This window comes from Hyaena hyaena, unplaced genomic scaffold (assembly GCF_003009895.1).
Source record: "Hyaena hyaena isolate Hyena2069 unplaced genomic scaffold, ASM300989v1 scaffold_96, whole genome shotgun sequence".
Lineage (NCBI taxonomy): Eukaryota > Metazoa > Chordata > Mammalia > Carnivora > Hyaenidae > Hyaena > Hyaena hyaena.
In genome coordinates this window covers 178052-201214 of record NW_024080729.1, presented here as the reverse complement: position 1 = coordinate 201214, position 23163 = coordinate 178052, and the positions used below count along the sequence as shown (strand labels likewise).

At 50.4% G+C, this 23163-nt stretch overlaps 1 protein-coding gene across 1 annotated transcript in view; it reads right to left on the bottom strand.

Annotated features, from left to right (window-relative positions):
* Positions 1 to 399: 399 nt before the first annotated feature.
* KIF6 (kinesin family member 6) overlaps positions 400 to 23163 on the bottom strand; it is a 101036-nt gene continuing 78272 nt past the window's right edge. The window contains exons 4-9 of the mRNA XM_039235259.1: positions 22175 to 22259; positions 20103 to 20238; positions 16952 to 17049; positions 9237 to 9326; positions 7122 to 7228; positions 400 to 1377 (exon numbers count right to left, since the gene is read on the bottom strand). Coding sequence (XP_039091190.1) covers positions 1367 to 1377; positions 7122 to 7228; positions 9237 to 9326; positions 16952 to 17049; positions 20103 to 20238; positions 22175 to 22259 — 527 coding nt within the window. The 3' untranslated portion in view covers positions 400 to 1366. The remainder of the gene's footprint in view (positions 1378 to 7121; positions 7229 to 9236; positions 9327 to 16951; positions 17050 to 20102; positions 20239 to 22174; positions 22260 to 23163) is intronic.

Here is a 23163-nt window from a genome sequence, read left to right as displayed (position 1 = left end):
CACTCATTAATTGAAGGAGTATTTACTGAGTGCCAACTTGTGCTGGGGACATAGTGATGAGCAAGACATATAGGTCCTTGTTGTCATGGAGCTTTTAGTCTTGGGGGAGGGGTTGCAGGCCATAAAAAAAATAAGCAAATAAAGAAAGATGATATGTCAGGCGGTGATGAGGAAAAACAGAGAAATGGGATAGAGAGTAACTAGGGGGTGGCTCTATTTGGGTGGTCATGGAAAGCCAGGGAGGAGAGGACTTTTGCCACGAACAAGCCCTTGCATGATCATTTTACCTAGTCCTGGGGTGGGGGGACAGTAAGCCAATTTGATGTATTTTCTCTCTGCTCTCTCTCCAGGGTGCCAGGTCCTGTATTCATAAGACAGAGAGAGCAGGAGTGGTAGACAAACACTTTTATTCAGTTAGTTTCATTTCAAATGCCCTTCCTCTCCCCACTCCACACCCCTCCCCATCTACTGCTGGCTTGGGACCTTGGCACCACTGCCCTTGGAGGGCCTCCTGAGGGCTGGCCCACCCTCCGCTGGGTTTGTATCCTGCAGCCAGGCCATGGAGTGCTGCAACGCTCACTGAGGCAAGCCCCCAGCAGCTCTGTCTTCCTGGTGGGATTTTGGGGAGTTTTGGCCCAAGTCCTGCAGAGCCCCAAGAGGCTGGGTGAGGGTGTGAGGCCCAAGGTGCCCACACTGCCCCTCCCATGCTCTCTGCAGAGCTCCTAGGAGCCATCCACCGCTCCCAGGGTGCAACGATGTCCTTGGACCCTGCAGGGTAGGTGACTCCCTGGAAATATGGTTCATCTGGGCCGTCAGGGTGATGGTGGAAGGTTTGGTTTGGGAGATCAGGACTGGCCATCAGGATGCTTTGGGCTCCACTGCTTTGTCTTTGGCCGCAACGTCCTGCCTGGCTTGTCCCAGCCATTCCTGGGCTCCTACACCAGGGGGTGGGGCAGAGAGTGGGCTGGTAGGTAGCTAAAAATAACAGATTGTCATTTCTTCCATATTCTACCAGCATGAGCTTCCCCTGCCACTACATTATGATGGTACTATTTCATCATCTCCAAGGTCTAAAATCAACCACTACAGGAGTGAGCAGAAGCCCTTATCTTAACCCCTTAGCACCCTGGCATTGCTTGGTCTGGCCAACAGCCCCAGCACCCACAGCACGGGTGGCGCAAGAAGCCCCAGCCTCACTGGCAGCCTCCAGACACCATACTTAAGGAAACACAGCTCTCTCTCTTGGAACCCAAATCACTAGTTGCTCCCAGCAGTCCACAGATCACATCTGCAGCCAGGGTGAGTGAGAAAAGGCGCCTTCCTTCATCCATACTCTGTTCTTGCTGCACAGGGCACGGCCGGATGCTTACTGGAAACCTGAAAAGAGACAGGGTGTTCTTGGTTAGGCTGTGCATGGGGGCACTGATTTCTCCCTGATTGAAGTGCACGGGGAGGCGACGGCAGACCCCTTGGGTCTTTGGCAGTGTGTCTCTCTGTGCCCAGACTCCTAGGGGCTGCATTTACTCCCCCAGCAGTGAAGGATGATGCCTCCTTTGCCCTCTCCCTGAGCCAGGACCAATAGTCATTGTTCAGCCCCATTGACATCGCTACCAAATTCTCCAAGAGATTCTCTTTTTGCTCCTTATATTCATTATATTTCACCTGAGCACCGTGGCCCATCCTGTCACCTCCCATGGCTGGACAGGGAGGGAGTAGGTTATCTGGACTAAGAACCAGGGCCCCTGAGGTCTAGCCAGGATGGTCCCCATCCCATGGTGCAAATCATGGGCAAATCATATTAGTTCTCTGGGTATTACTTTCCAAATACCCAGATTGATGGAGCAGATGAGGTGCCTGGTAGAAGAAAGGTAGCTGGCATGGCTCCCTGCTTCTCAGAGTGTGGTCCGTGGGTCAGCAGCATTGGCATTCCCAGGGAGCCTGCTGAGAAGTGCCAAATCTAAGATCTTACCCAGACTTACAGGACGAGAATCTGCACTTTAACCCCTAGATTTATTGGCACATTAATGTGTGAGAAGAAATGGTATGAGTGACATGCAGTTAATTCGCTTAAAGTTTGGCTATCTTAATAAGAGCAAAAGGGCTTGGGAACACAGTGTTAAAAACACCTGCAGAGGGCAGAGAGATTGAGAAGTGGGGCAGCTGCAGCCATCTGGGTGCGGGCATGGGGACCTGGCAGCGAGTGGGGGAGGATTGTGGTCATGGTCTGCCTGACATCACTGAGGAAGAACCAGTAAATCTCTGTGCTGCACTGAACGTGGGAGGTGACAGGGAGGCAGAGGTTGAAAACAATTGAAGGCTACGAGCCCTTGGTCCTTCAGATCTAATTCTAAGTGCAAGACCCTAGGCTGTTCAATTAAGTGAAGATGGTCCTTACTTTTCAGACATTCCTAGCTGTTCTAGATGACAGAGCCGGAAGGGAGAACACCGGGCCCACCAGTGCACATGAAGGGGATGCACTCTGGTCACTCTGGACCCATGGTTCCCAGCTCTGCTGTGCATTGGAAACCCTTGGGTGGGTGGGGGGAACCTTTAGAAATCCCAATGCCCAGGCCACTCCCAGGACAGATTAAATCAGAATCTCGTGGTGGTGGTAGGGGACCAGGTGACACCAATGAGGAGCCAGGGCTGAAACCCACTGCTTTCGTGGGCTCTCTGTTCCAAGGGCTGTGAGGGCAGGTACCGGGGACCAGCAGGCATGTGGCTCCTGGGCACTTCCTGGCTCTGGCACTTCCCTTTGCACCACTGATGAGCAGCCTGGGCCAGACGAGTCAGCGCTACCAGTGGGGAGGAGCATAGGATCTGAGCCAGCTCCTGCCCCAGGATGGTCACTGTATCCCACGTACACTTGCCTGCAGTGGTGACCAGGGCAGGGGTGCGGCTGAGGAGGAGCACCACAGATCCAGACCTCAGCCCAGCAGAAAAGGCGCCATTTCTTTACTTGACGAACCCCAGTGAAGTGACAGAGCTGTCAGTCTACACTGGGATTTTGTGACCGTAGGTTCCCAGACTAGAGGGTATTGCTACAGAGAAGCCACCGAAAGGAGATCGCTCCTCACCGTGTTGGGCCAGTTCTCACCAGAGGCCAATTTCCCGCTAACAGCTCCGTGGTGCTTGGCCATGTACGAGGGACTTTTATGGACATTATCTCAGGAGAAGCTGGCCACCTTGACGAAGGCAGACTCTGAACTTGACAGATGAGTGAAGGGGCTGGGGAGGTGACCTGCCTAAGGCCACACAGGGCCAAGGGTCAAGGAGTCTCGCATTTAGGCCTCCTCCCTCCCGGTTCTGGGGTCTTTCCATTTCCCTGGGACAGATCCTGCCCAGCGGAGAGCTTGGGGGGTTTCTCGGAGTGGGGACGGGAGCGTCCAGGCTGGCAGGGGGCTCTGCCTGGCACCGGCTGGAGAAGAGGGGCCATGGGGGTCACACCAAGGTTCCTGTCCAGATGGAAACAGTTTCAAACTCAGGGATTAAGGAAGGCCTTTTAAAAAAAAGCGCTCTAGAAAGGGGTTAACCTCATTGTCTCAGATTTTAAAGCCATCCTTGGCAGGTGGAAACAACAGATTTGACTTCGTGGATGATGAACGCCCCATACGGGGGATATATACCTGTCCACACGTGCCCCTGGCAGGGATTTAAATGTTCCACAGGTTTTCCATGAATCCTAAATCAACTAGATTCATCCCGGCCCTTGGTGAAGTGTGTGAGCCGGCAGGCGAGGCTTACGCTAAATCACCCTCTCTGGGCTCCCGCTCTTAGGCTAATAGTCACAAATTCCCCATAATGAGCACTCCTGAAGAAGCCCAGACAGACAGCGCCACTAAATTAAAAGCAGAGGGAGCCCAGGGCAGGGGAGAGGGAAGTGTTTGCTTTGGCTGGGGAAGGTGCCCGGGGCCCGGCCTATGTGTTTGCCTGACAGGGAGGCCTGATAAGTGGGCTGTGTGGAAAGTGCTGCGTGGTGGGGCCTGGCCATCTGCTGCACGTCAGGGGAGGCCGCACCTGCTGGCCCTCTGGCCCTGACCTGGCGGAACCCCTGTCACCCTTCTTCAGCTTCCTTTGCAGCCTCACGGCCACTAAGAACCCAAGATTGGGTTTTTTTTTTCCCCCTGAAGAATAAAAATTAAACCCTTGAACTTTTGTTTTGATGAATTACTTCCAGGCTGTTTGTTTGGAGAACAAAGCTCCCAGCTGCAGGGTGGGTGGAAGCCAGGAGACAAACACCCGACCGACCGCAGAGTGGCGTTTCACGACAGCGTGGCCAAGTGGAGAGAGCACAGAAAACCTGGGTTATCCTTGCTCCGCCATTTGTTAGCTGGGCGAGTTATTCAACCCTGTGTGCTTCAGTTTCCCTTCCTGTCAAAAAGGGGATCAGACTCTTGACTCTGTACACTTAGAGCACCCTACCTTTCAGTACAGTTTTCTGTGTCATATGCGTAATGGAGTTAGCAGGAGTGTGCCATCTTGACATAGACCTTGGGTTTATGCCTCTTCTTGTCCGAGACGGTTGGAAATAGCGTCTTTATGTGGGCAAAAGCTGGGTAAACAATCAATGTTTCTGACGTGTAGACTCCTTGAGGGGACGGATGATGGTTGATTGCTACGCATTTGTTCCAGGGGAGGGGGTTCTTCGTCCACTTTATGTCCCAGACGCCATGCGGTCTCCTTCCTTGAAGAATTTCCCCTGCAGCCTTGGCCTTTTTCTCCATACCACCAGCCTCCTTTCTTCTCCTGGATCATTCCTCTCCGTAGGCAAACGTGTCTTCGCAACCACCGCTTCCCTTCAGCCCCAGCTCCTGGCGGCTCCTCTTCCCAGCTAAGCCCCTGGGTCATCTGTCTCCACTCCACTATCTCTACTTTCACGCCTTGCTTCACTCCTCAACCACCACAATGGCTCCTCTATTCTCTCAGGTCTCTGCCTACAGGGTGCTTGTCCAGGGCCCCTGTGACATGCAGAGTGGCCACCAGGCAGTGTCCCACCCTTGCTTAGCCTTCCAGAAGCTCTGGGCTCCACCAGCCCATCTCCCCTGGACCATGTTCTCCTGCAGGCCTGCCTGAGGCCACACTCACTCCCCTGCGGGCTCTTCTCTTGCCCTGGCTGTGCCTTCTCAGTAGTTTTGGCTGAATCTTCCTGTTTACCTCCAAATGTCGGAGTGCCCCAAGGGCACAAATAACCCTATTTGCTCTCCTTAACAGGAATTTCACCCAGTGCATGGCTCTATACTCCATCCAGGCCTCGCCGCTGAGCTCCAGACTCGTGTTCAGGGGCCTACTTATCTCCTCTGAGGTCTCAAAGGGCTTCTGAAACTTTGAATGGGCCAGCCGGAAATCTGAATTCCCCCAGCAACTTCCCTCTGGTGCCCACCCTCCCTGCTTTCTGGCCAATGGCATCCCCATCCTGTTAGCTGCTCTGCGGGTGCCCATGAGCCTGCCGGCTCTTCTCTCCTTCATGACTCATGTCTGATCGCCTGTGAGGTCCAGGCTGCCCTCACCCCTTGCTGGACCTCCCCAGGAGCTGAATGACTATGCTACTCCTGGGCCTCTACCACCTCTGCTTGTGTGCAATGGGCAGAGTCAGCTTGCCAACGCCCCAGGCAGACCACATCACACCATGGCTTAAATTCTTCAGTGGGTTCCCACTACACCTGGAATAGAAGGCCTTGTCCACAAGGCCTGTTGATCTGGCTCCTGTTCTTGAGCTGAGCCCCTCAGCGATTCAGGTCTCCTTCCCATCCTGTGACCAAGCAAAGCTCCCTCCAGGGCTGTTCACCTTCTGCTCCTTCTGCTTGGAACGCTTGCTCACAGGACACTGCATGGCCACTCCATTCTTACTATTCAGCTACTGGTTCAAGGTTCTCCTCTCTAGGGAGCCCCTGCCTCTGCCCTTGCCCCAGCGAATGGCAGTCTTCCCTGGGGGCTCTCTACAACATTATAGATTTTAGCTATTTCACAGCTCTTACCACCACCTCAAATGATCTTCTCTATTTGCTGGTGTGTTCATTCATCATCTATCTCTTCCCCACCCCCAGAACACCATCTTGACTCCATCTTGTTCATGGCTATGGCCCCAGCACCGATACAGTGCCTGGCATACAGAAGGTGCCCAATAAATACAGGTCTTGGGGAGACCTGACAGTGCTGCTGATCCCAGGAGTGGAGAGAGAACAGTGGACAGGCTGGCATCTCAGGGAGGGTGAGGATGACATGGCAAGGCCATCCTTTGCCTGGGCACTCCACCCTCATGTGCAGACCTCCTAGTGTCTCAACTGCAGACAGTTGGCCATGAAACTGACTGTGGGCCTCTTGGGGCAGGTGTCAGTCATTATAGGATCCAAGTCTGGCATTTCATCCGTCAAGGTGTTGACATGGGAAAGCAATGCTCAACCTGTCTGGTAGCCTTTGGCTTATTGGGACAAGGTTAAACACAGGGCCAGGGCAGAGTCTTGGGTCTCATTGCTGTGGGTCTCTGGGGGAGAAGGGAAGCAGGAGAAGAGAAGGCCTGACCACAGCAGGGGTCAGCTGCCAGGAGGAAGAAGGTGGGTCACAAAGGCCCGGAGGGGCCTTCTCTGCCTCGTCCTGTGGTCTGACACAACACAAGTATTTCTTCTGTAACTGTTAGCAGTGTTCTCAGGCCTGAGCTTTCAAGTGGTGTTTACATCTACAACTCATTGGCAAGAACCACGCTCCAAAAGGAGAGTGATGTTTCTAGCTAGGGATTCAAGTTACCAAACCATCACTCAGCCGCTTCCCATATGGAGAAGGCTAGACAAAGGAGAACTGGCTTTGAGGACACAGAACAAAGGAGCTGAAGATCCTGAGGAGGGAGGGAGGTTCTGACAAGCAGGGCGAGAGCACCTGGGCCCGCCACCCCCTTGGGCCTGTCTTGGTGTTTGTGATGCTGTCTCCTGGAGCTTTTTCCAGGAGGAAGCTGAGGCCGGGCATGTGTGAAAGGACCACAAGCTCAGTCCTGTGGTTTCAGGAATATGCAGGAAGCTCCCTTCTGGCTCTGGCCTTCCCTTTTGCTTTTCCCTCTGGCTTTTCCCTCAAGGGTTGGTGAGCAGAACCGGGTGACCTGTGGCCCTGGAGGAGGAGGAAGGTGCACTTACATTTCTTCTGCAGAATGCTCTGTCTGGCCTTGATGAATGCCAGGATGTCGGAGTCAGTCTGGCTGTCCCCAGTGAGAGGGACAGATGATGCTGGCTTCTCAGGGATGCTGTGGACAAGCACATGTCACACATCACTGCACCTTACATTTGAACTCCATGCCTTTCCAAAGTGCTTTCCATGTTCAGTGACCGGATCTCACCCAGGAGGCTGTGGGACCGCAGTCTGCCTTCTCACCCCTCCACTGTACAGAAGCCACAGTGACCCCTTCATCACATCCCCCTCCTCTGGCTTAACCCAGTTAGTGGATTCTCCTCACTTGGAGTGAAATTCAGACTCTCTTCAAGTGTGATCTGGGTTCCGGTCTACTACCACACTCCAGCTACCCTGCCCTTCTTTCTTAAAAATAAATTTTTTTTTTAATGTTTGTTTGACAAAGAGGGAGAGACCGAGTGTGAGTCAGGGAGGGACAGAGAGAGAGGGAGACACAGAATCCGAAGCAGGCTCCAGGCTCTGAGCTGTCAGCACAGCCCGATGTGGATGAACAGTGAGATCATGACCTGAGTGGAAGTCGGATGCTTAACTGACTGAACCACCCAGGTGCTCCTCTTTTCTTTTTTTAAGTTTTTAAAAAAATATTTATTTTTGAGAGAGAGAGAGACAGAGTAGGAGTGGGGGAGAGGCAGAGAGAGAGGGAGACAGAATCTGAAGCAGGTGCTAGGCTCTGAGCTGTCAGCACAGAGCCCAACGTGCAACTTGAACTCACAAACTGTGAGATCATGACCTGAGCCAAAGTCAGATGCTCAACTGACCCAGACATCCCAGCCCTGCCCTTCTTTCTCTTCTTCTCTTACTCAATGGCTTTGGCTTTGGCTGTCTCCTTTCCCCAGACTTCTCTCCCCTCAAGATCTTTGCAGGGTCGAATATGCTTTGTCTCAGCATCCATCCCTGATGCACCCACCACCTCTCCCCTTCCCTAAACCAAGCCCATTCCACTTGGGGTCTGACTGTCTCCTTCAGCACCCAACATAGAGGGCACATCCGTTAGGGACATCTCCCCAGTGCATCCCTACCCTCAATCATAGCTTAGCTAGTTTCTGGGGCAGATAAGTATTCTCCCCTCTCTCTGCAAAACCACAGTCGTTAGCTGAGTAACTTGCCATGACTGGAAAAAAAAATACTACATTTCCCAGCCTCCTTTGCAGCTATGTGTGGTCAGGTGACCAGGTTCCAGCCAATGAGATTTAAGAGAAGTAGTATGGGCCTTCCAAGAAATCCTTTTTAAAAAGGTAAGAATGCATGTGCCTTTCTCCCTCCTCTTTTTCCAACCAGTAACCAGTATCCCCCCAGGAAAATTCAAAGCAGTGCCCTCCTGGCTTGCAAGCCTCATCCATCTTCATACTGTGCCTCCACACAGCAGGTGATAGTATCCACTCTCTCAGAAGGCAGTGAGGACTGTCTACAATAAGGGGCTGTTCACCATCACAAGTAATTGTCTTGGCATCCAGCTGCAGTCTGTGACAAGTGCTCCAGTGAGACTGCACAGAGCTGTTCCTTCTGTCTGGGCTTGGAGCAGGGGACATGGCTGGACCTTACCCCTCAGACTACTTGAGAGGTGAGCACGGTCTGCCAGGTGAAGAAGGGTGCTCAGGTATTGTAGTCCGAAGGCATCAAGGGCACTGCTGGGGAGAGGCCTTGACAGCTTTGTTCGGTCTGGAGTGAATGGCTCACAGGGCTGAGGCTAGCTAGGCTTGTCAACTCTCTGCCCTTCCCAGCCTGGGGACCCTGTAATGGGGCTATGTTGGAATGGCTGGGGTGGGCTGGCTCTTTCTTCCTTTAATGGCCCTGGGTACATCTATTTACATGGACACTTGAAGCAATTCTGCCCGCACAGGGCTGCAGAGACCCCTGGGAGAAAACTCCCCTGCCTTGGGACTCAGCATCTGTGAGAGACTTCAGGGTATTCCTGGGGTGTCAAGGTAGAGGCCAGTCCTGGGCTGTGTCTGTGCATCCACTGGACATGAGGCCCCTCAGGCTGTGGGAGAAGAGAACTGGCAATTTTGACCCATTCCACTCACGGCCAGGGCTGCCACAGGCATGGGAGGGAGAAGACAGACCTGTCTTTCAGGGATGTGCTGGTGCTGTTGGGCTCCCGGCTGTGCAGGATGGGGCAAGGTGAGGGCAAGATTTTCCTGGCATTCACATCACTTCAAGGGAAAATGACAAAAGGAAAAGGTCTGGGAGGAGATTTCCAGAAGAGAAATTTAAGTTGATATTTAGGAGCCGTATGGACTGAATGTTTGTGTCTCCCAAATTCATATGTTGAAGCCCTAGCACCTAATGTGATGGCATTTGGAGGTGAAGCCTTTGGAAGGTAATGAGGTTTTGAGGAGGTCCTAAGGGTGGGGCCACCAAGATGGTGCTGGTATCTTTATAAGGAGAGGAAGAGAGATCAGAGCTCTCTCTCTCTCTCTCTCTCTCTCTGTCTCTCTACCATGTGAGGACACAGCAAAAGCATGGCCACCTTCAAGCCAGCAAGAGGGTCCTTGCACCCTAGAGACGGTGATGTGATGATATAATAGGAATTTGTTTTTCACAGTTCTGGAGGCTGGGAGGCTGGGATCAGGATACAGCACAGTCATGTTCTCACAGGGTCCTCTTCTGGCAGACTGCCAAATTCTTGTGTTCTCACAGGACAGAAAGAGAGTGAGCTAGCTCTCTGGCCTCTTCTTACAAAGGCACTAATCCCATCAATGAGTCCTCCACCCTTGTGACTTAAAGATGCACCTTCAAATACCATTGCATCTGGGATTAGGTTTCTACATATGAATTTTTTGAGGATGCATTCAGTTTATAACATTCTGTCCCTGCCCCCAACCCCTCTACCTCCCACAAATTCATGTCCTTTTTACATGTGAAACAGGTTCCCTCCATCCCACTAGCCTCCAAGGCTTAACTCATCCCAGCATCAACTCTAAAGTCCAAAGTCTCATCTAAATCAGAGATAGGTGAGACTGGAAGTCGAATCACTCTGAGGCGGAATTTCTCACCGGCTGTGAACATGTGAAAGCAGATGAGTTGTGTGTTTCCAAAATACAGTGGAGGATAGGCATAGGTTAGACATTCCATTCCACAAGGGAGAAAGAGGAAGGGAGGGAGAGAGGGAGGAAGGGAGGGAGGGAGGAAGGAAGGAAGGAAGGAAGGAAGGAAGGAAGGAAGGAAGGAAGGAAGGGAGGAAGGGAGGAAGGGAGGAAGGGGTGATGGGTCCCAGGCAAGTTCAAAATCTAGCAATGCAAACTCTATGAGGCTTGAGAATAATCCTCTCTGGTCCAATGTTCTGCCTTCTGGATTCACTGGGGGCACAGCTCTGTTTTCTGGACCCACTGGGCAAAGGTCCTGCTGGACTCTGCTGGGCAGGGTTCGTGCTCTCACGGTTCTGCTGGGAGGCCCTGCCCCCAGAGCTTATGAGTAGGCAGTGCCCACTACCCCTTTTGAAATGGAGGCGGCAGCCAGGATGCTCTCTCAACTGCCGCTGGGGTCACTCTTCCCTTAACTTGGAGGAATAGTGCACATTCGTAGCAGAATAGCGGTCATTTACAGACACCTATGTCTACACACCGGATCCTGGAGAGTGCTCTGCAAACATCGTGCCATTTAATCCTCTCAATTGCCTCATTATCCTCATTATATAGATTAGGCAACGGAAGTTTAGGGGGGTTGAAGAAAGGCTAAAAGTTACCAGCTGGCTAGTGGTAGAGTCTGAATCCGATCCATGACTCTGTGAGACATCAGAATCCGTTTCTCAGCCGTGATACTTTATTAACTGGACTTGGCTCTGTGGGATTCTTAGGAAGCACATGCAGGAGATGCATGGCTCACTCCTGGCCACACTGACAACCAGCCCCTGGTCCCAAATGATGAGTCAGACCCAACAGGTGTCTGGCTCACTCAGGGAGGTGCAGTTTGGCCCATTTAACTAGGCTGCCTGATGTGCGTGTCTTGCTTTTGACTCCTGGTTATAAACAGCAGAACCCAACAGTGCTCCTTGGGAGGTGAAGACGCCGGCCACCAAAGCTGTCCCAAGATGCCAGTGACATGATGGGATCCTCTCCCTTCTCTGGGATGGTCCTGCCTAGACACCATATCCAACCTGGGAGAGGCCTAAACATTCCTCTGGTTGGAACTCTCCTTTACAGATGGCGGCACTCGGGCTGAGAGGTGGGCTAGGGTGAGACAGGGCCACCAGCTTTGCCTAGCCTGCACCATCAGTCTGAGGCACTCCACAGGCCCTACAACCTGCTCCCCCACCCATGGGTACAGCCCCTTCCCCAGCTCCAGCCTTCTGCCCTCTCCCAGCTCAGCCCTCCCTGCGCCTGCCTCCACAGGTTCAAGACTGTGGGCCAAACAAACGGGAAAGGAAATCAGAGCCTGGGAATCCCTCCCATCCCCATGTTTCTTTCCTTGCATCCCAGACTCCACTGGGTGGTGGGGAGAGATGAGGATCTGTGCTGTCTGGTTACAGAAGCTGTAGAACTAGAGGCAGCCACAAGGTGGCAGGCTCTGCATGCTTTTCTTTGGAGATCAGTGGCCAATGATCGGGGCTCCTTCTTAATGATTCCTGGTGCAGGCCTCCGGAAGGGGAGAGAGGGCTTTCCATTTCATAGGTGCTTCCATTTCACTAGGTCAGAGTCAGTCTGGAAACTGTAGCAACTCTTGCAAGGTCAAGTCACTGGCATTCAAATGGCTCATTAACCCAATGCATTCCCAGTGCATTCCCAGTAGATCATTGCCTAAGATTCCAGGGAGCATCCACAGGTACAAACTGTTGAGGGGCCACACTGTAGTGTGTGGAAGAGGGGCATAGATGGACAGTGGACAGGGCAGAAAGGTGTCATGATCACACTATGGAAAGATGGGGCATCTAGGACCCTCTGCAGAGGCCCAGCTGCCCAGCCTGTTGCCTGGACCATTCAGGAGGATGGCGTTATGTGAAGGCTTGGGCTCCTGAGAGAGATGACTCCTCCAGTCCTGAAGCTGCTCAAGTGTCCCTGCAACTAAGTTTCTGAACCCTTAGGATCATACCACAAATTACTTTTGTTTTCTTCCCTGACCAACCAGCCTGTGACACTGCATTCATTTCTCATGTTGACATTCCTTTTGGAGAAAGAACATACCAGCCATCAGAATTAATTACCTCTTTCTTAATAAGAATTAATAAGTAGTATTAATAAAAAGCCTCCTGGGTTGCCAGAGTGTCGTGCATTTAGTGTGATCACCCTGCAGGCACAGGCGCCCCGGGTCCGCAGTGAGTCCATGTAGAGCAGCCTCTCTGGAGCTCGGTGGAAACTGCCTGCTGGACCCTCGCTCTCTCACCCCAGCAGCTCTCAATGGCACTGGTGCATTTATCTGCTCATGGAATTATAGCATCAGAGGGACCTTGACGCATCTTATAGATGAGATGACGAGATTCCCCAAGGACGAGCTGCCTTGCTCAAGGGCCCGCTGATTGGAAGAAGTACAATGAAGATTTCTTTCAGACATCCTTTGTGAAAGTCTAAACAGAAGGGGCTCCTTGCATGTGGCCAACGGGCTGATCTGATGCACACCTCTGAAATCCACGGCTTGGATTTTCAGGGTTAAGGGTGTCTTGGCAAGCACATCCAGGGACTATCTTCAGCTGGAATACCTAAGGAAAAGGAATGTCCAGGAATGCCACGGCCCTACTTTTCACACAGGTAGGTGCTGGAAGGGGCCATGATTCTTATAGTGGTTCTCCAAGAAGATTCTAGGAGGCCTTGCCCAGTGGCTGATTCTTAGACTTCTTCCATTGTGGGCACTCTCTGACAGAAGCGGGCCGGTAAAGGCTGGTGGCAGGGGGGACAGATGGACAAGCAATACAAAAAGGCAGCCTTGGCTAATGGAGAGCCTGCGAGAAGGGGCAAGAAGCTTAGACAGGAAAGCAAACAAAGAAGAAAGAGGGAGAAAGGGAATGTAGGATGGGGATAAATGTGGGTAGGGAGAGAAAGTGGAGGAAGGGGATGGGGAAGAATGGATTGCAGGAGTGAAGCGGAGAGGAGAGAGGAGGTGGGGAGAGAGCAGGGGAGAGGGAGGTGGGAAGAATGGAGCCTGGAGTTCAGGGTTGCAATGTAGCCCTTCACATTACCAACCGCAGGGTTCAACAATCCCTTTCCTTTTCGTGCCTCAGTTAGTTAAATGAGTGGTTGAATTCAGGGGTTCTCGACACAAATGGTGGGGGCCGATGGCAGGGAGTTCTGGTTTTTTCAGTCAGAGGCTGGCTTTGTAAGCAAGTGTAGATTTCCTTTTCGAAAATCCTGGCCCCTTGGGCAAATCAGGCTGTGGGCACATTGAAAGAGGGGAGGCTCCAAGCAGGAGGGCCTGGCATTTGGTAGAATCTAAAGAAAGCAAGGTTGTATGAAATAGCACAGAATATGGGCTGGAAACTGCCCTCTTACTAAACAAGAAAATATACAGGTGCCCCTCAAGGGCAGTCATTGAGTGAGGAGTGAGCAGGGCGGCTGGACACCAACAGGCCTGGGTTCCAATCCTGTCTTACCACTGACTAGCTGGGTGACCCTGAGCAAGTGAATTGAGCTCTCCGAGCTTAGGTGTTCTCATCTGTAAAATGGGGACAATGATACTATGTGTGGTTCTTGGAAATGACAGGATACTATTCCTGGGAGAGAAGAAAGCTAATGCTGTCTCCTCAGGGAATTTAAGGATGTCAACAAGCACACTATGGGATGTTCGCAGAAAATGTCTAAGGAGCGATGACCCAGGACAGGCTCTCCTCCCCGCCTCACCCCTGCTAGAGCCCATGAGCTCTTTTCCGCCAGCATTAGAAAGCATGTGGCAGGTGATTTCTTTGTCAGAGGTGGAGCCCCCAGACCTGTCCCTTTCCAGTAGTAGCAGGGACCTTTCCTCTCACCCATTGGAAACTTTCTGCCTATATCTTTTGGTATCTGGACTGCTGTGTGGGAGGGAATTTAGGGGTGCCAACCACTCACAGCTGGGGTGTCTTAGCGAATTCTGTTCAGGATACTTGGTTATTTCTGCTGAGGGCTGGAGGTCCAACCAGAGCACTGGCTGCCACTGGAGATGACAGGGCATCTGTCACTCCAAGGTCACCCTGGGTACTCTCCCCAAAGAGCCTCCTGTGAGCAGCCATCAAAGGGGCCTAGGGTACAGTTCTGGGAGCAAGATTTTGAGAAAGGCTTCCATGGGTGATCTTTACTTTGAAATTCAGAGTCCTGAACTTCACTTGGCAGGCATGGTCTATTTCTACCATATAGCCCTTGGAGTGTGTGTACTGGGCCTTTACACACACACACACACACACACACACACACACACACACACACACACACTTCATTGTCTTTGAAACAAAAGAAAACTTAGAGATGGAGCTTCCTATTTGCTGGGCAGGATATTTCTACCAATAACGAACTATGTAAGAGATCTAGAAAAGAGGTTGGGGAAATAACAAGGCGTTCTGAGCCTCATAATTGGGAGGGGAGCTTGGTGTTGTGTGGGATACATGATAGACTCAGGACTGGGCCAGAGCAACAAGGAGGGAAAGCCCTGTCCTCTTGGCCGGGCCAGTGGTTTTCAAACATGCTTTGCAGAGTCTAGGAGTTTCAAGGGAAGGACACAGCTACTCAGGGGTTGCAAGCTCACATGCTCCAGAGGCTGGCAGGTACCCAGGTGAATGCGGAGAGGGCCATCGGAGGACACTGATGCTAAGCTGTCTGTATTGCCGTAGAGCAAACCTACCTACACTGTCTTTTTAAATACTATTAAATGAATGGGCTGTTTTTGGAGTTTTAGGTTTACAGAGAATTGAGCAGATGGTACAGACTTCCCATATAACCCCCCCTCCCCCCATCTTGTAGTTTCCCCTATTATCAACATCTTGGTCTTGTATTATTGTTGTATATAATGTCGTATATTGTTACAACCAATGAACCAATAGAGAAACAATGTTATGAACTCAAGTCCATGGTTTACCTGGGGGTTCACTCTTTTGTTGTACAGTTCTACAGATTTTAACATATGCAGAATGTCATATTCCCATATGTTTTGCTGCCTTACAAATCCCTAGTGTTTCCCCATTCAACCTGTCCACCTCTTCCCTCTCACCCTGGCATTTACTAGTTGTTTTTTGTTTGTTTTTTACTGTCTCCATAGTTTTGCTCTTTCCAGAATGTCATGATGGAATTGCACATTAGGTAGCCTTTTCAGATTGCTTCTTTAACTTAGTAATATACATCTAGGTTCCCTCTATGTCTTTTCATGGCTCAATAGCCATGAACTAATGTAACGTGTGTCAACCATACTTAAAAACAACAACAAAAGGATAGTTTTAGGCTTTTAAAAAATTTGCAAAGATAGCAGCACAAAGAGGTACCGTGTACCTCATACCCAGTTGCTCTTATTGTGCGATCTTACATTGGTATAGCACATTTGTCACAATGTGCCATGTATGGCACAATGTTTCAAACGTATGGCACGTTTGAAACAATGCTGATACATTGTTATTAATTAAAGTCCATCCCTTTATGGGGATGAGCACTGAGTGTTATGTGGAAACTAATTTGACAATAAACTATTTGTAAAAAAAATAATTAAATAAAAGGAAATAAACAGGAAAAAAAAAGATTATTTACAATAAAAAAAAAAAGTCCATCCCTTATTTGAGTTTTCTTAATTTTTACCTAGTGTATTTTTTTCGGACCTAGGGTCCCATCCATCCAGGCTAGCATGTTACATTTTGCTGTCATGTCTCCTTAGGTTCCCCTTGTCTGTGACAGTTTCTTACATTTTCCTTGTTTTTGATGACCTTGACAGTTTTGAGGAGTGCTGTTGGGTATTTTGAAGAATGTCCCCCAGTTGATGTTCTCCTCATGATTGGACTGGGATGATGGGATTTTGAGAAGACCATAGAGGTAAGGTGCCATTCTCATAACATCATATTAAGGGTATTGTCTGGCACAACGCCCCCCTCCCCACCCGCCCAACCAGTCAAATAGAGTGAAGCTCTATTTAACATTTTCCAACCTGAGAGCTCAGCTCCTATTCAATCCCAGTCACAGGACTGCTCCTTGGTGGCAGAGGCCGGCACCCCTCGCATGCTGCCCTGGCCTCTGGCCTAGCAGTACCAGAGCTCTCTGGGGGATGGGATGGAGGATGGCCGAGGCGTGCGTCACTGGCTCTACCACCTGAGTTGTGTGGTTGGAAAGAGATAATAATGTGGGTGGCATGGCAAGGAAGCTGCCTTCAGAAGGTGGTGTGGGAGGAAGTGGAGTCCCCACTGGGTCATGCCAGCATTCAGGGAAACTGGCTCCTGTTGTCCTCATGTGGAGGCCACCTTCCTGGGAGGCCACCCACATCCCTCCTGAGTCTGTGGTAGGACAGTCCTTTAGCAGAGCTCCTCTGTATCCTGACTGGCCTACCACCAACATGCCCCTCCTCTCCAGTCCCCTCCCCCCTCTCTCCCACGATCTCCCTTCCACCTACTGCCAACCCCTTCTTCCCACTCAGAGGGCAGAGCCAGGGCTCAGACAATTAGAGTGCTTGTCTCTTGTCACCATGGCAGTAGGTCTGCTGGCTGTCAGGGTCGGGGCGGAAAGGACTGAGGGGTGTGCTCAACAGCCTTTGTTCAAATACTCCTGGAACGACTGCTTGAGTATCTACAAATGTAACAGTATGAGTGATTCACTGTGGCCATCTATGTGGCCTGTCGAGACCCATACATACAGCGGCAGGAACAGGTTGAGGAGAGGCAGCAAAACTTTTCTGCAACCTCACTCCTTACCTTTGGTTACAGAGAAGCTGAGGCCTTTCACACTGGGACTCAGGTGTCTGGGGAAAGGGCTTCGTGTGATTGAGTGAATTCACTGCTGAAGAATTTACCTGTTGGCCCAAGGAGTTTCAAAGTATTAGCTTGAATCTGGTGACATGGGAAAATGTCCTTGATGTTTATTTCTTAAGGCAAAAAAGCTAGCTCTAAAACTTGCTATATACAGCATGTGTGGGGAAACATTAATCTAGACACTCTGATCACTGTAATGCTGGGCTTCAAAAATTATCTCTGATAATAATGTCTAACTTATTCTTTGTCCTTCTCTGGGCTAAGTCTCCCAATTTGAGCCTGTATTACTTACTTGTGGTTAGGAAGAAGGGTTTAACATGCAATCTGACAAGTCTCCAGAAGTCCTCTCTGGTTTTGCTTCCCTTTGTCCCAAAGAGATGCTACCAGAGGCAGGAGAAATCCACAGCACTCCCTGCCACGGAACGGCTCCACCGTGGTGCCCTGGCAACCTTGCGTGTCTCCACACAGGGCTTGAGAGCAAGGCCTCAACTGCAGCTTCTCTGAGTCTTGGCAGAGCGCCCTGTGGTTCTCCCAGAACCTGACAGCATAGCAGGCTCATGAGCAGATGCTACTAGTCTGTTTCCCACTTGCTTTGCTGTCTCCCTGGGGGTCGGTCATGGGACAGTTTCTCATCACCTCCCATGTTCTGATGAGGCTTAAGGCTTTCTGCCTCGCTTCATTCAGTGTACAGCTGCAGGCTATAAAGCTGCCTAGTGGCAGCCTAGAATGAACTCCTCAGCAACAGGGTGCCCCATCAGTCCTACCGCAGTCATCTGGTCCATTCTGCTTCAGTGACATCCTGTGGGGCAGAGGGTACACAGAGCTGACATCTCTGGCTGCTCTGGCTTTTGCTGCCTAGATGAGTAAAATATGCCATCTGAATCTGTCAGCCTTTCCTGGACACTTCCTGAGTCACACAGGATGACCCTCATCGTCTACTGTTCAGTGGCTAAACTCCCTTGGGGACCAGCAGTGGCTGACAGCCTTACCACGAAGGGGTCTTAACGGGAGAACAGACAGGACCCAGGTGTGCTGTGAACGTGGATGGGAATCAATGACCCTTTTCTTTTTCCTAACTTCTACCTGAAATTTAGCATTTCTTTCAATGATACAATGTAGACAACAAACCATAGTAGTATATGTGGTATCAGTGACTTCATCACTAGCTGGAAATCACAAGATATTTTCATATCATATTACACTGTGGCAGAAATACTGAAATACTGTGTTCACCACTACTTTGAAATTATGTTCAATATTAATAAATGTATCTCATTAATACATTTGTAAAGTGGTGTACATATTATTATACCATAGCTTTGCTTTAAAAATATATTTTTTTAATGTTTTATTTATTTCTGAGAGAGAGAGAGAGGCCGTGTGAGCAGGGGAGGATCAGAGAGAGAGGGAGACACAGAATCCGAAGCAGCCTCCAGCCTCCGAGCTGGCTGTCAGCACAGAGCCTGACGTGGGGCTTGAACCCACAAACCGTGAGATCATGACCTGAGCCGAAGTCGGACACTTAACGGACTGAGCCACCCAGGCGCCCCAAAAATATTTTGATGACTTTATTTCAGTCTTACTGGTTTTCTTTGTCATCTTGTATATTAAGTTTTATCCAAATATTCTTCTCTATTGTCTGGTAACATGGCCACTTGGTAACACACTGGTTACTGCTTGGCTGCGTGTTTTTGACCAAATAACTTCTTAGGCTCTCAGTTTCCTTGTCCTTGAAATGAAGGCATCAGCTGTTAGATGATCTCTGAGAGATCTGCCAGCTACCTCCATTATACCAGAAATGAGGACTTACGGAGGACAATTGGACCTGGGCATTTGCATCAATTCTTCTTGACTTGTTATCTTAGCCTCCATAATATTAGAGAGCTTCCAGAAATCTGTCTAGCAAATATGCATTTTTCTACAAACATGTTTCCAGTGCAAAACTGGACACAACCTAAACATTAAGCAAGCAAAGATTAAGTGGATTAAAATAAATTCATATGATGGAAGAGTGATAGCCATTAGAATGATGTAGAACACTAACATGGAAGAGCGGTCATGCTGTACCATGAAGTCCCAGGACACAAGCCATTCATGATACTTTGAAGGCCCATATGATTCCATTTTTATAAAAATATAAGGAGGGAAGCCTGGGTGGCTCAGTCCTTTAAGCATCTGACTCTTGGTTTCAGCTCAGGTCATGATCTCGTGGTTTGTGGGATCCAGCCCCACACTGGACTTTGCTGACAGCACGGAGCCTGCTTGGGATTCTCTCTCCCTCTCTCTCTCTCTCTCCGCCCCTTCCCAGACTCAAGGTAAACAAATAAACTTAAAATAAAAATGGAAATATATGCAGAGGAGAAAAAAGTAATATAATCCAACGTGATAATATTGCTTATCTTTCAATGGTGGGGTTATGGTGATTTTTACTTCTTTGTGCTTTTCTCTATTTTTCAAAATTTCTACAATGTACACATAAATTATAGAAGCATATATTTACCTATACTCACATATGTATAAGCACACACATATATACAATGAAACCTTGGATTGAGAGTAACTTGTTTGGCGAGTGTTCCGCAAGACGAGCAAACATTTCTAATACATTTTAACTTGATAAATGAGTGAGGCCTTGCAATACAAGTCGTATGTACATCTAATGTCACATGATCACAGCTGAGCCAATGGTTCTCAAAATTTGCTTTGGTATACAAGTGCTCTGGATTACAAGCATGTTTCCAGAACGAATGATGCTCACAAACCAAGGCTTTACTGTATATGACTGTAATAAAAAACACCCAATGCTGTTAATATGGTGTTGCAGGAGAATGCTACACAAAGCAACAGTGGCAAATCCACTGGTTTGGGCTCACCTTCCATCGCCCACCTTTCTAGGTGGCAGGCACCAGAGCATGGAGACAGCCCGTCCTTGACCATTTGCATTCCTCATTACTAAGATGAGAGCTTGCCTCCCGATCCTAGGCTGAGAGCACGTGGGCCTGCCTCTGACAGCCTGTCCCCAGAGGCCCTAACTTTCCCCAGGACACAGGAGTGGGTCAGCCTCTGGGGCGGTGAAGGGGACAGCTGCTAATACCTGCAGGCCGGTGGCTTCCTCGGTCCACCAGGCTTCAAACTCTTTCTGCAACTTCACCTTGGCTTTGTCCATGAGCAGCTGCAAGTGCTCGATCTCCACCTTCAGGGCCTTCAGATGTGTGAACATCATTTTATACCTACAGTGGAATCAAGGAAGAGTCTTGAAAGTCACTGGCAAGAGGAAGGGTCACGAACAGAGTGTTGCTGCAGGGTCTGAGCCTGAGGATCTGGCAGGGCCGCTCTGGTGTCAGGAGCCAGGACCCAGAGGAGCCCACAGAGGCCAGGGCACAGGGCCAGGGCTTGCATCCATCACAGAGAAGCACAGCCAGGTGTTTTTGTCCAGCAGGCCCAAGGGCTCTGTGTATGAGATGAATACCCCCTTTATTTATTTATTTATTTATTTATTTATTTATTTATTTTGGGAGAGAGAGACAGTGTGAGCAGGGGAGGGTCAGAGAGAGAGTGAGACACAGAATCTGAAGCAGGCTCCAGGCTCTGAGCTAGCTGTCAGCACAGAGCCCGATGCAGGGCTCGAACCCACGAACTGCGAGATTATGCCCTGAGCTGAAGTCGGATGCTTAACCGACTGAGCCACCCAGATGCTCCGAATACCCCCTTCTTCCAGAAGGATATCTACCATTACTGAGCACTAACTAAGGGGCAGGCATTCCTCTAGGCACTTGATAAATAAACTCATTCAGACCTTGTCTCGGTCCTATGAAGATGTTCCACTTTACAGATTTGGAACCTGGGGCAAGGAGAGGAAACATAACTTGCTCTGTGGCAGGGGCGAGGATTTGAACCCAGGCCATCTGGCTCTAGAAACCACAGTCTCAACTGCCTCACTATTCCGCTGGATCACCTTCATGTTGAGGACCGAAAGTTACCATACATTCGTTACTGCATCTATAGGTTTGGGGCATGCAACAACCAATCGGAAGTTGTCCAACAGGAAACAGACAAACTGCCAACACAGCTTGGGTCCCCAGATGACCCTGAGGCAGGAAATGTGGACCAAGGGGACAACATAGAGTGGAGCAAAGCCACCAGAAGAGTGGGTTGGGAAGAAAATGGGACAAATACAGAGTGAGGGAGAAAGAAGCTAACCCAGGGGCAAACCCAGGGGGTGGACAGATGCATGGGCCGGTGTGGGGGGGCAGCACCAGGCTTTCTGGGAGGAGGATGCTGGCAGGACACGCACAGCACAGTCATGACGAGGGTTCAGGGGGCCTGCTGAGTGGGGCTCTGTCCTCCCCAAGTCTCAGGTGGCAGGGATGTGTGTGTGTGCGGGGGGGGCAGGGCGGCCAGAGTGACCGGGTTTGCTCAGGGTACATGCCCAGCTAGCCCAGGGATGGCACGTGTCATAATGACACCATGGGCTCCTCGAGGGCTGGAAAGGTGACTTGTTTGCTCTCCCCAGGGCCTCCCCATGGCAGGGAGGAGATAGCAAACATTTGTCGAATGCATAAATGAATGCATGAAATACAACGCTGGACTGGAGTGTTGCGTGACATTCTTTGACCATGCTGAGTATCAGTGACGGCCGTGTGTCTGTTTATGCTGGAGGTTCCTACTCTGTTAGTGAGTCATTTTGGCACCCTAAATGGCTGCAAGAGGGTGTGATTGATGATCTCAGGTCGCCCCGCAGATAAGGAGACTCAGGAGGAGAGCAGGGTAGATTTGCGGGCGGAAGACCTCTGTGGTCATACTTCCCGACTCCCCTAGATGGCAGCAGGAGATAAGGCTAGCCACTCCTGAGCTGCAGCCTGGGACCTTGGGCTGGTCAAGGTGCCAACAAGCCAACCTCTCTACCGACTCCAGGGCCCAGCTAGGCTTTCTGCTCCTGATTCCAAACTCATTCTGCCTATGGTTTCGGCATTCCATATCTGTCTGCTCAAAGGCAGCACTCCCTCCAGCTATTTGAGGACCCAACTACTTGGACCCACTTCCCAGAGCAGCTCCAGACCTGGGCTGGGGAGTGGCCACTCTGTCTGGCCCCGGGTGACACATGCGTCATCCCTGAGAGCCCTAGGAGCCTGGGGTCAGGATGTGTGTGGGTGAAAAAATGGGTACCTTCTCTTTTCTTCCTCCAGTTGTGATCGAAGCTTCTCTTCTACCAAGTCTGGAATTGAAGGCATGGCTACATTTTCTGAGATGCCTGTGGAAGGAGATGCCAGTGGGTTACTCCAATGAAGAAGAAAGGTAAAAGGAGGAGTGTGATATTTTGGGCAGAGGACAGAGTAAAGTGCATATCAAGGTGAAAGGTTTCTGGGGCCTTTGGATGGGAGTCTGCTGCCGCCCTCTCCTCTGGATGGCAATCTCTGCTTGGTTGAAAGCCTTGGAAGAGAGGCTCCATGATTATTTTGGCTGTCCCTCCCATAGTCCAGCATCTGTCACTGGAAGACAATTCGTCCTTACATTGCTACTAATCCTTTTACTGTTGAGTTCAGTTATTTCCTCTTGAATCCCCAGGGAAGATGCAAAATAGCATTTTCCCATCCTCTGCTAGAGAGCCCCTTGCAAACCAAGAAGACATCCCTGAACTGTCTCACATCTGTCACATCTGTTTTCACACCAGTTGAGGTGCTAAGGATCTCAGAGCCTCAAATCATGTCTCCTGTTTTTGATTTCCCTCCAGAGCTGAGGTTCCCAAGCCTGATTAACCCAAGCAGTGCTGATATGCAGCCAGAGCTGAGAATAGGTTCGGATGCCCTGCCCATGAGCCAGGGCGACAGGACCCACCCTGTCCAGGTCGTTATGTTTCTACACATGCCGACTACTGCTCCAGAGTTGTCCACACTGGCTAGTGTGCTTGTCTGGAGCCTGGCCTCTCCTAGCCTGGTGGGTGAGGTCTCTGAGGCTGCTCTGTACTTCCTAGCCTCACAGAAGGTGTCTTGGAAGTCAGACAGCTCTGCTTCTTGCTCCACGTAGGGGAGAATCTATTTTGGGCCAGGTGCTTTCTGGACATGATCAGACTGAATCCTAATTTTTTTAATGTTTATTTATTTTTGAGAGACGGAGAAAGAGCACAAGCGGGGGGGGGGAGAGAGAGAGAGAGAGGG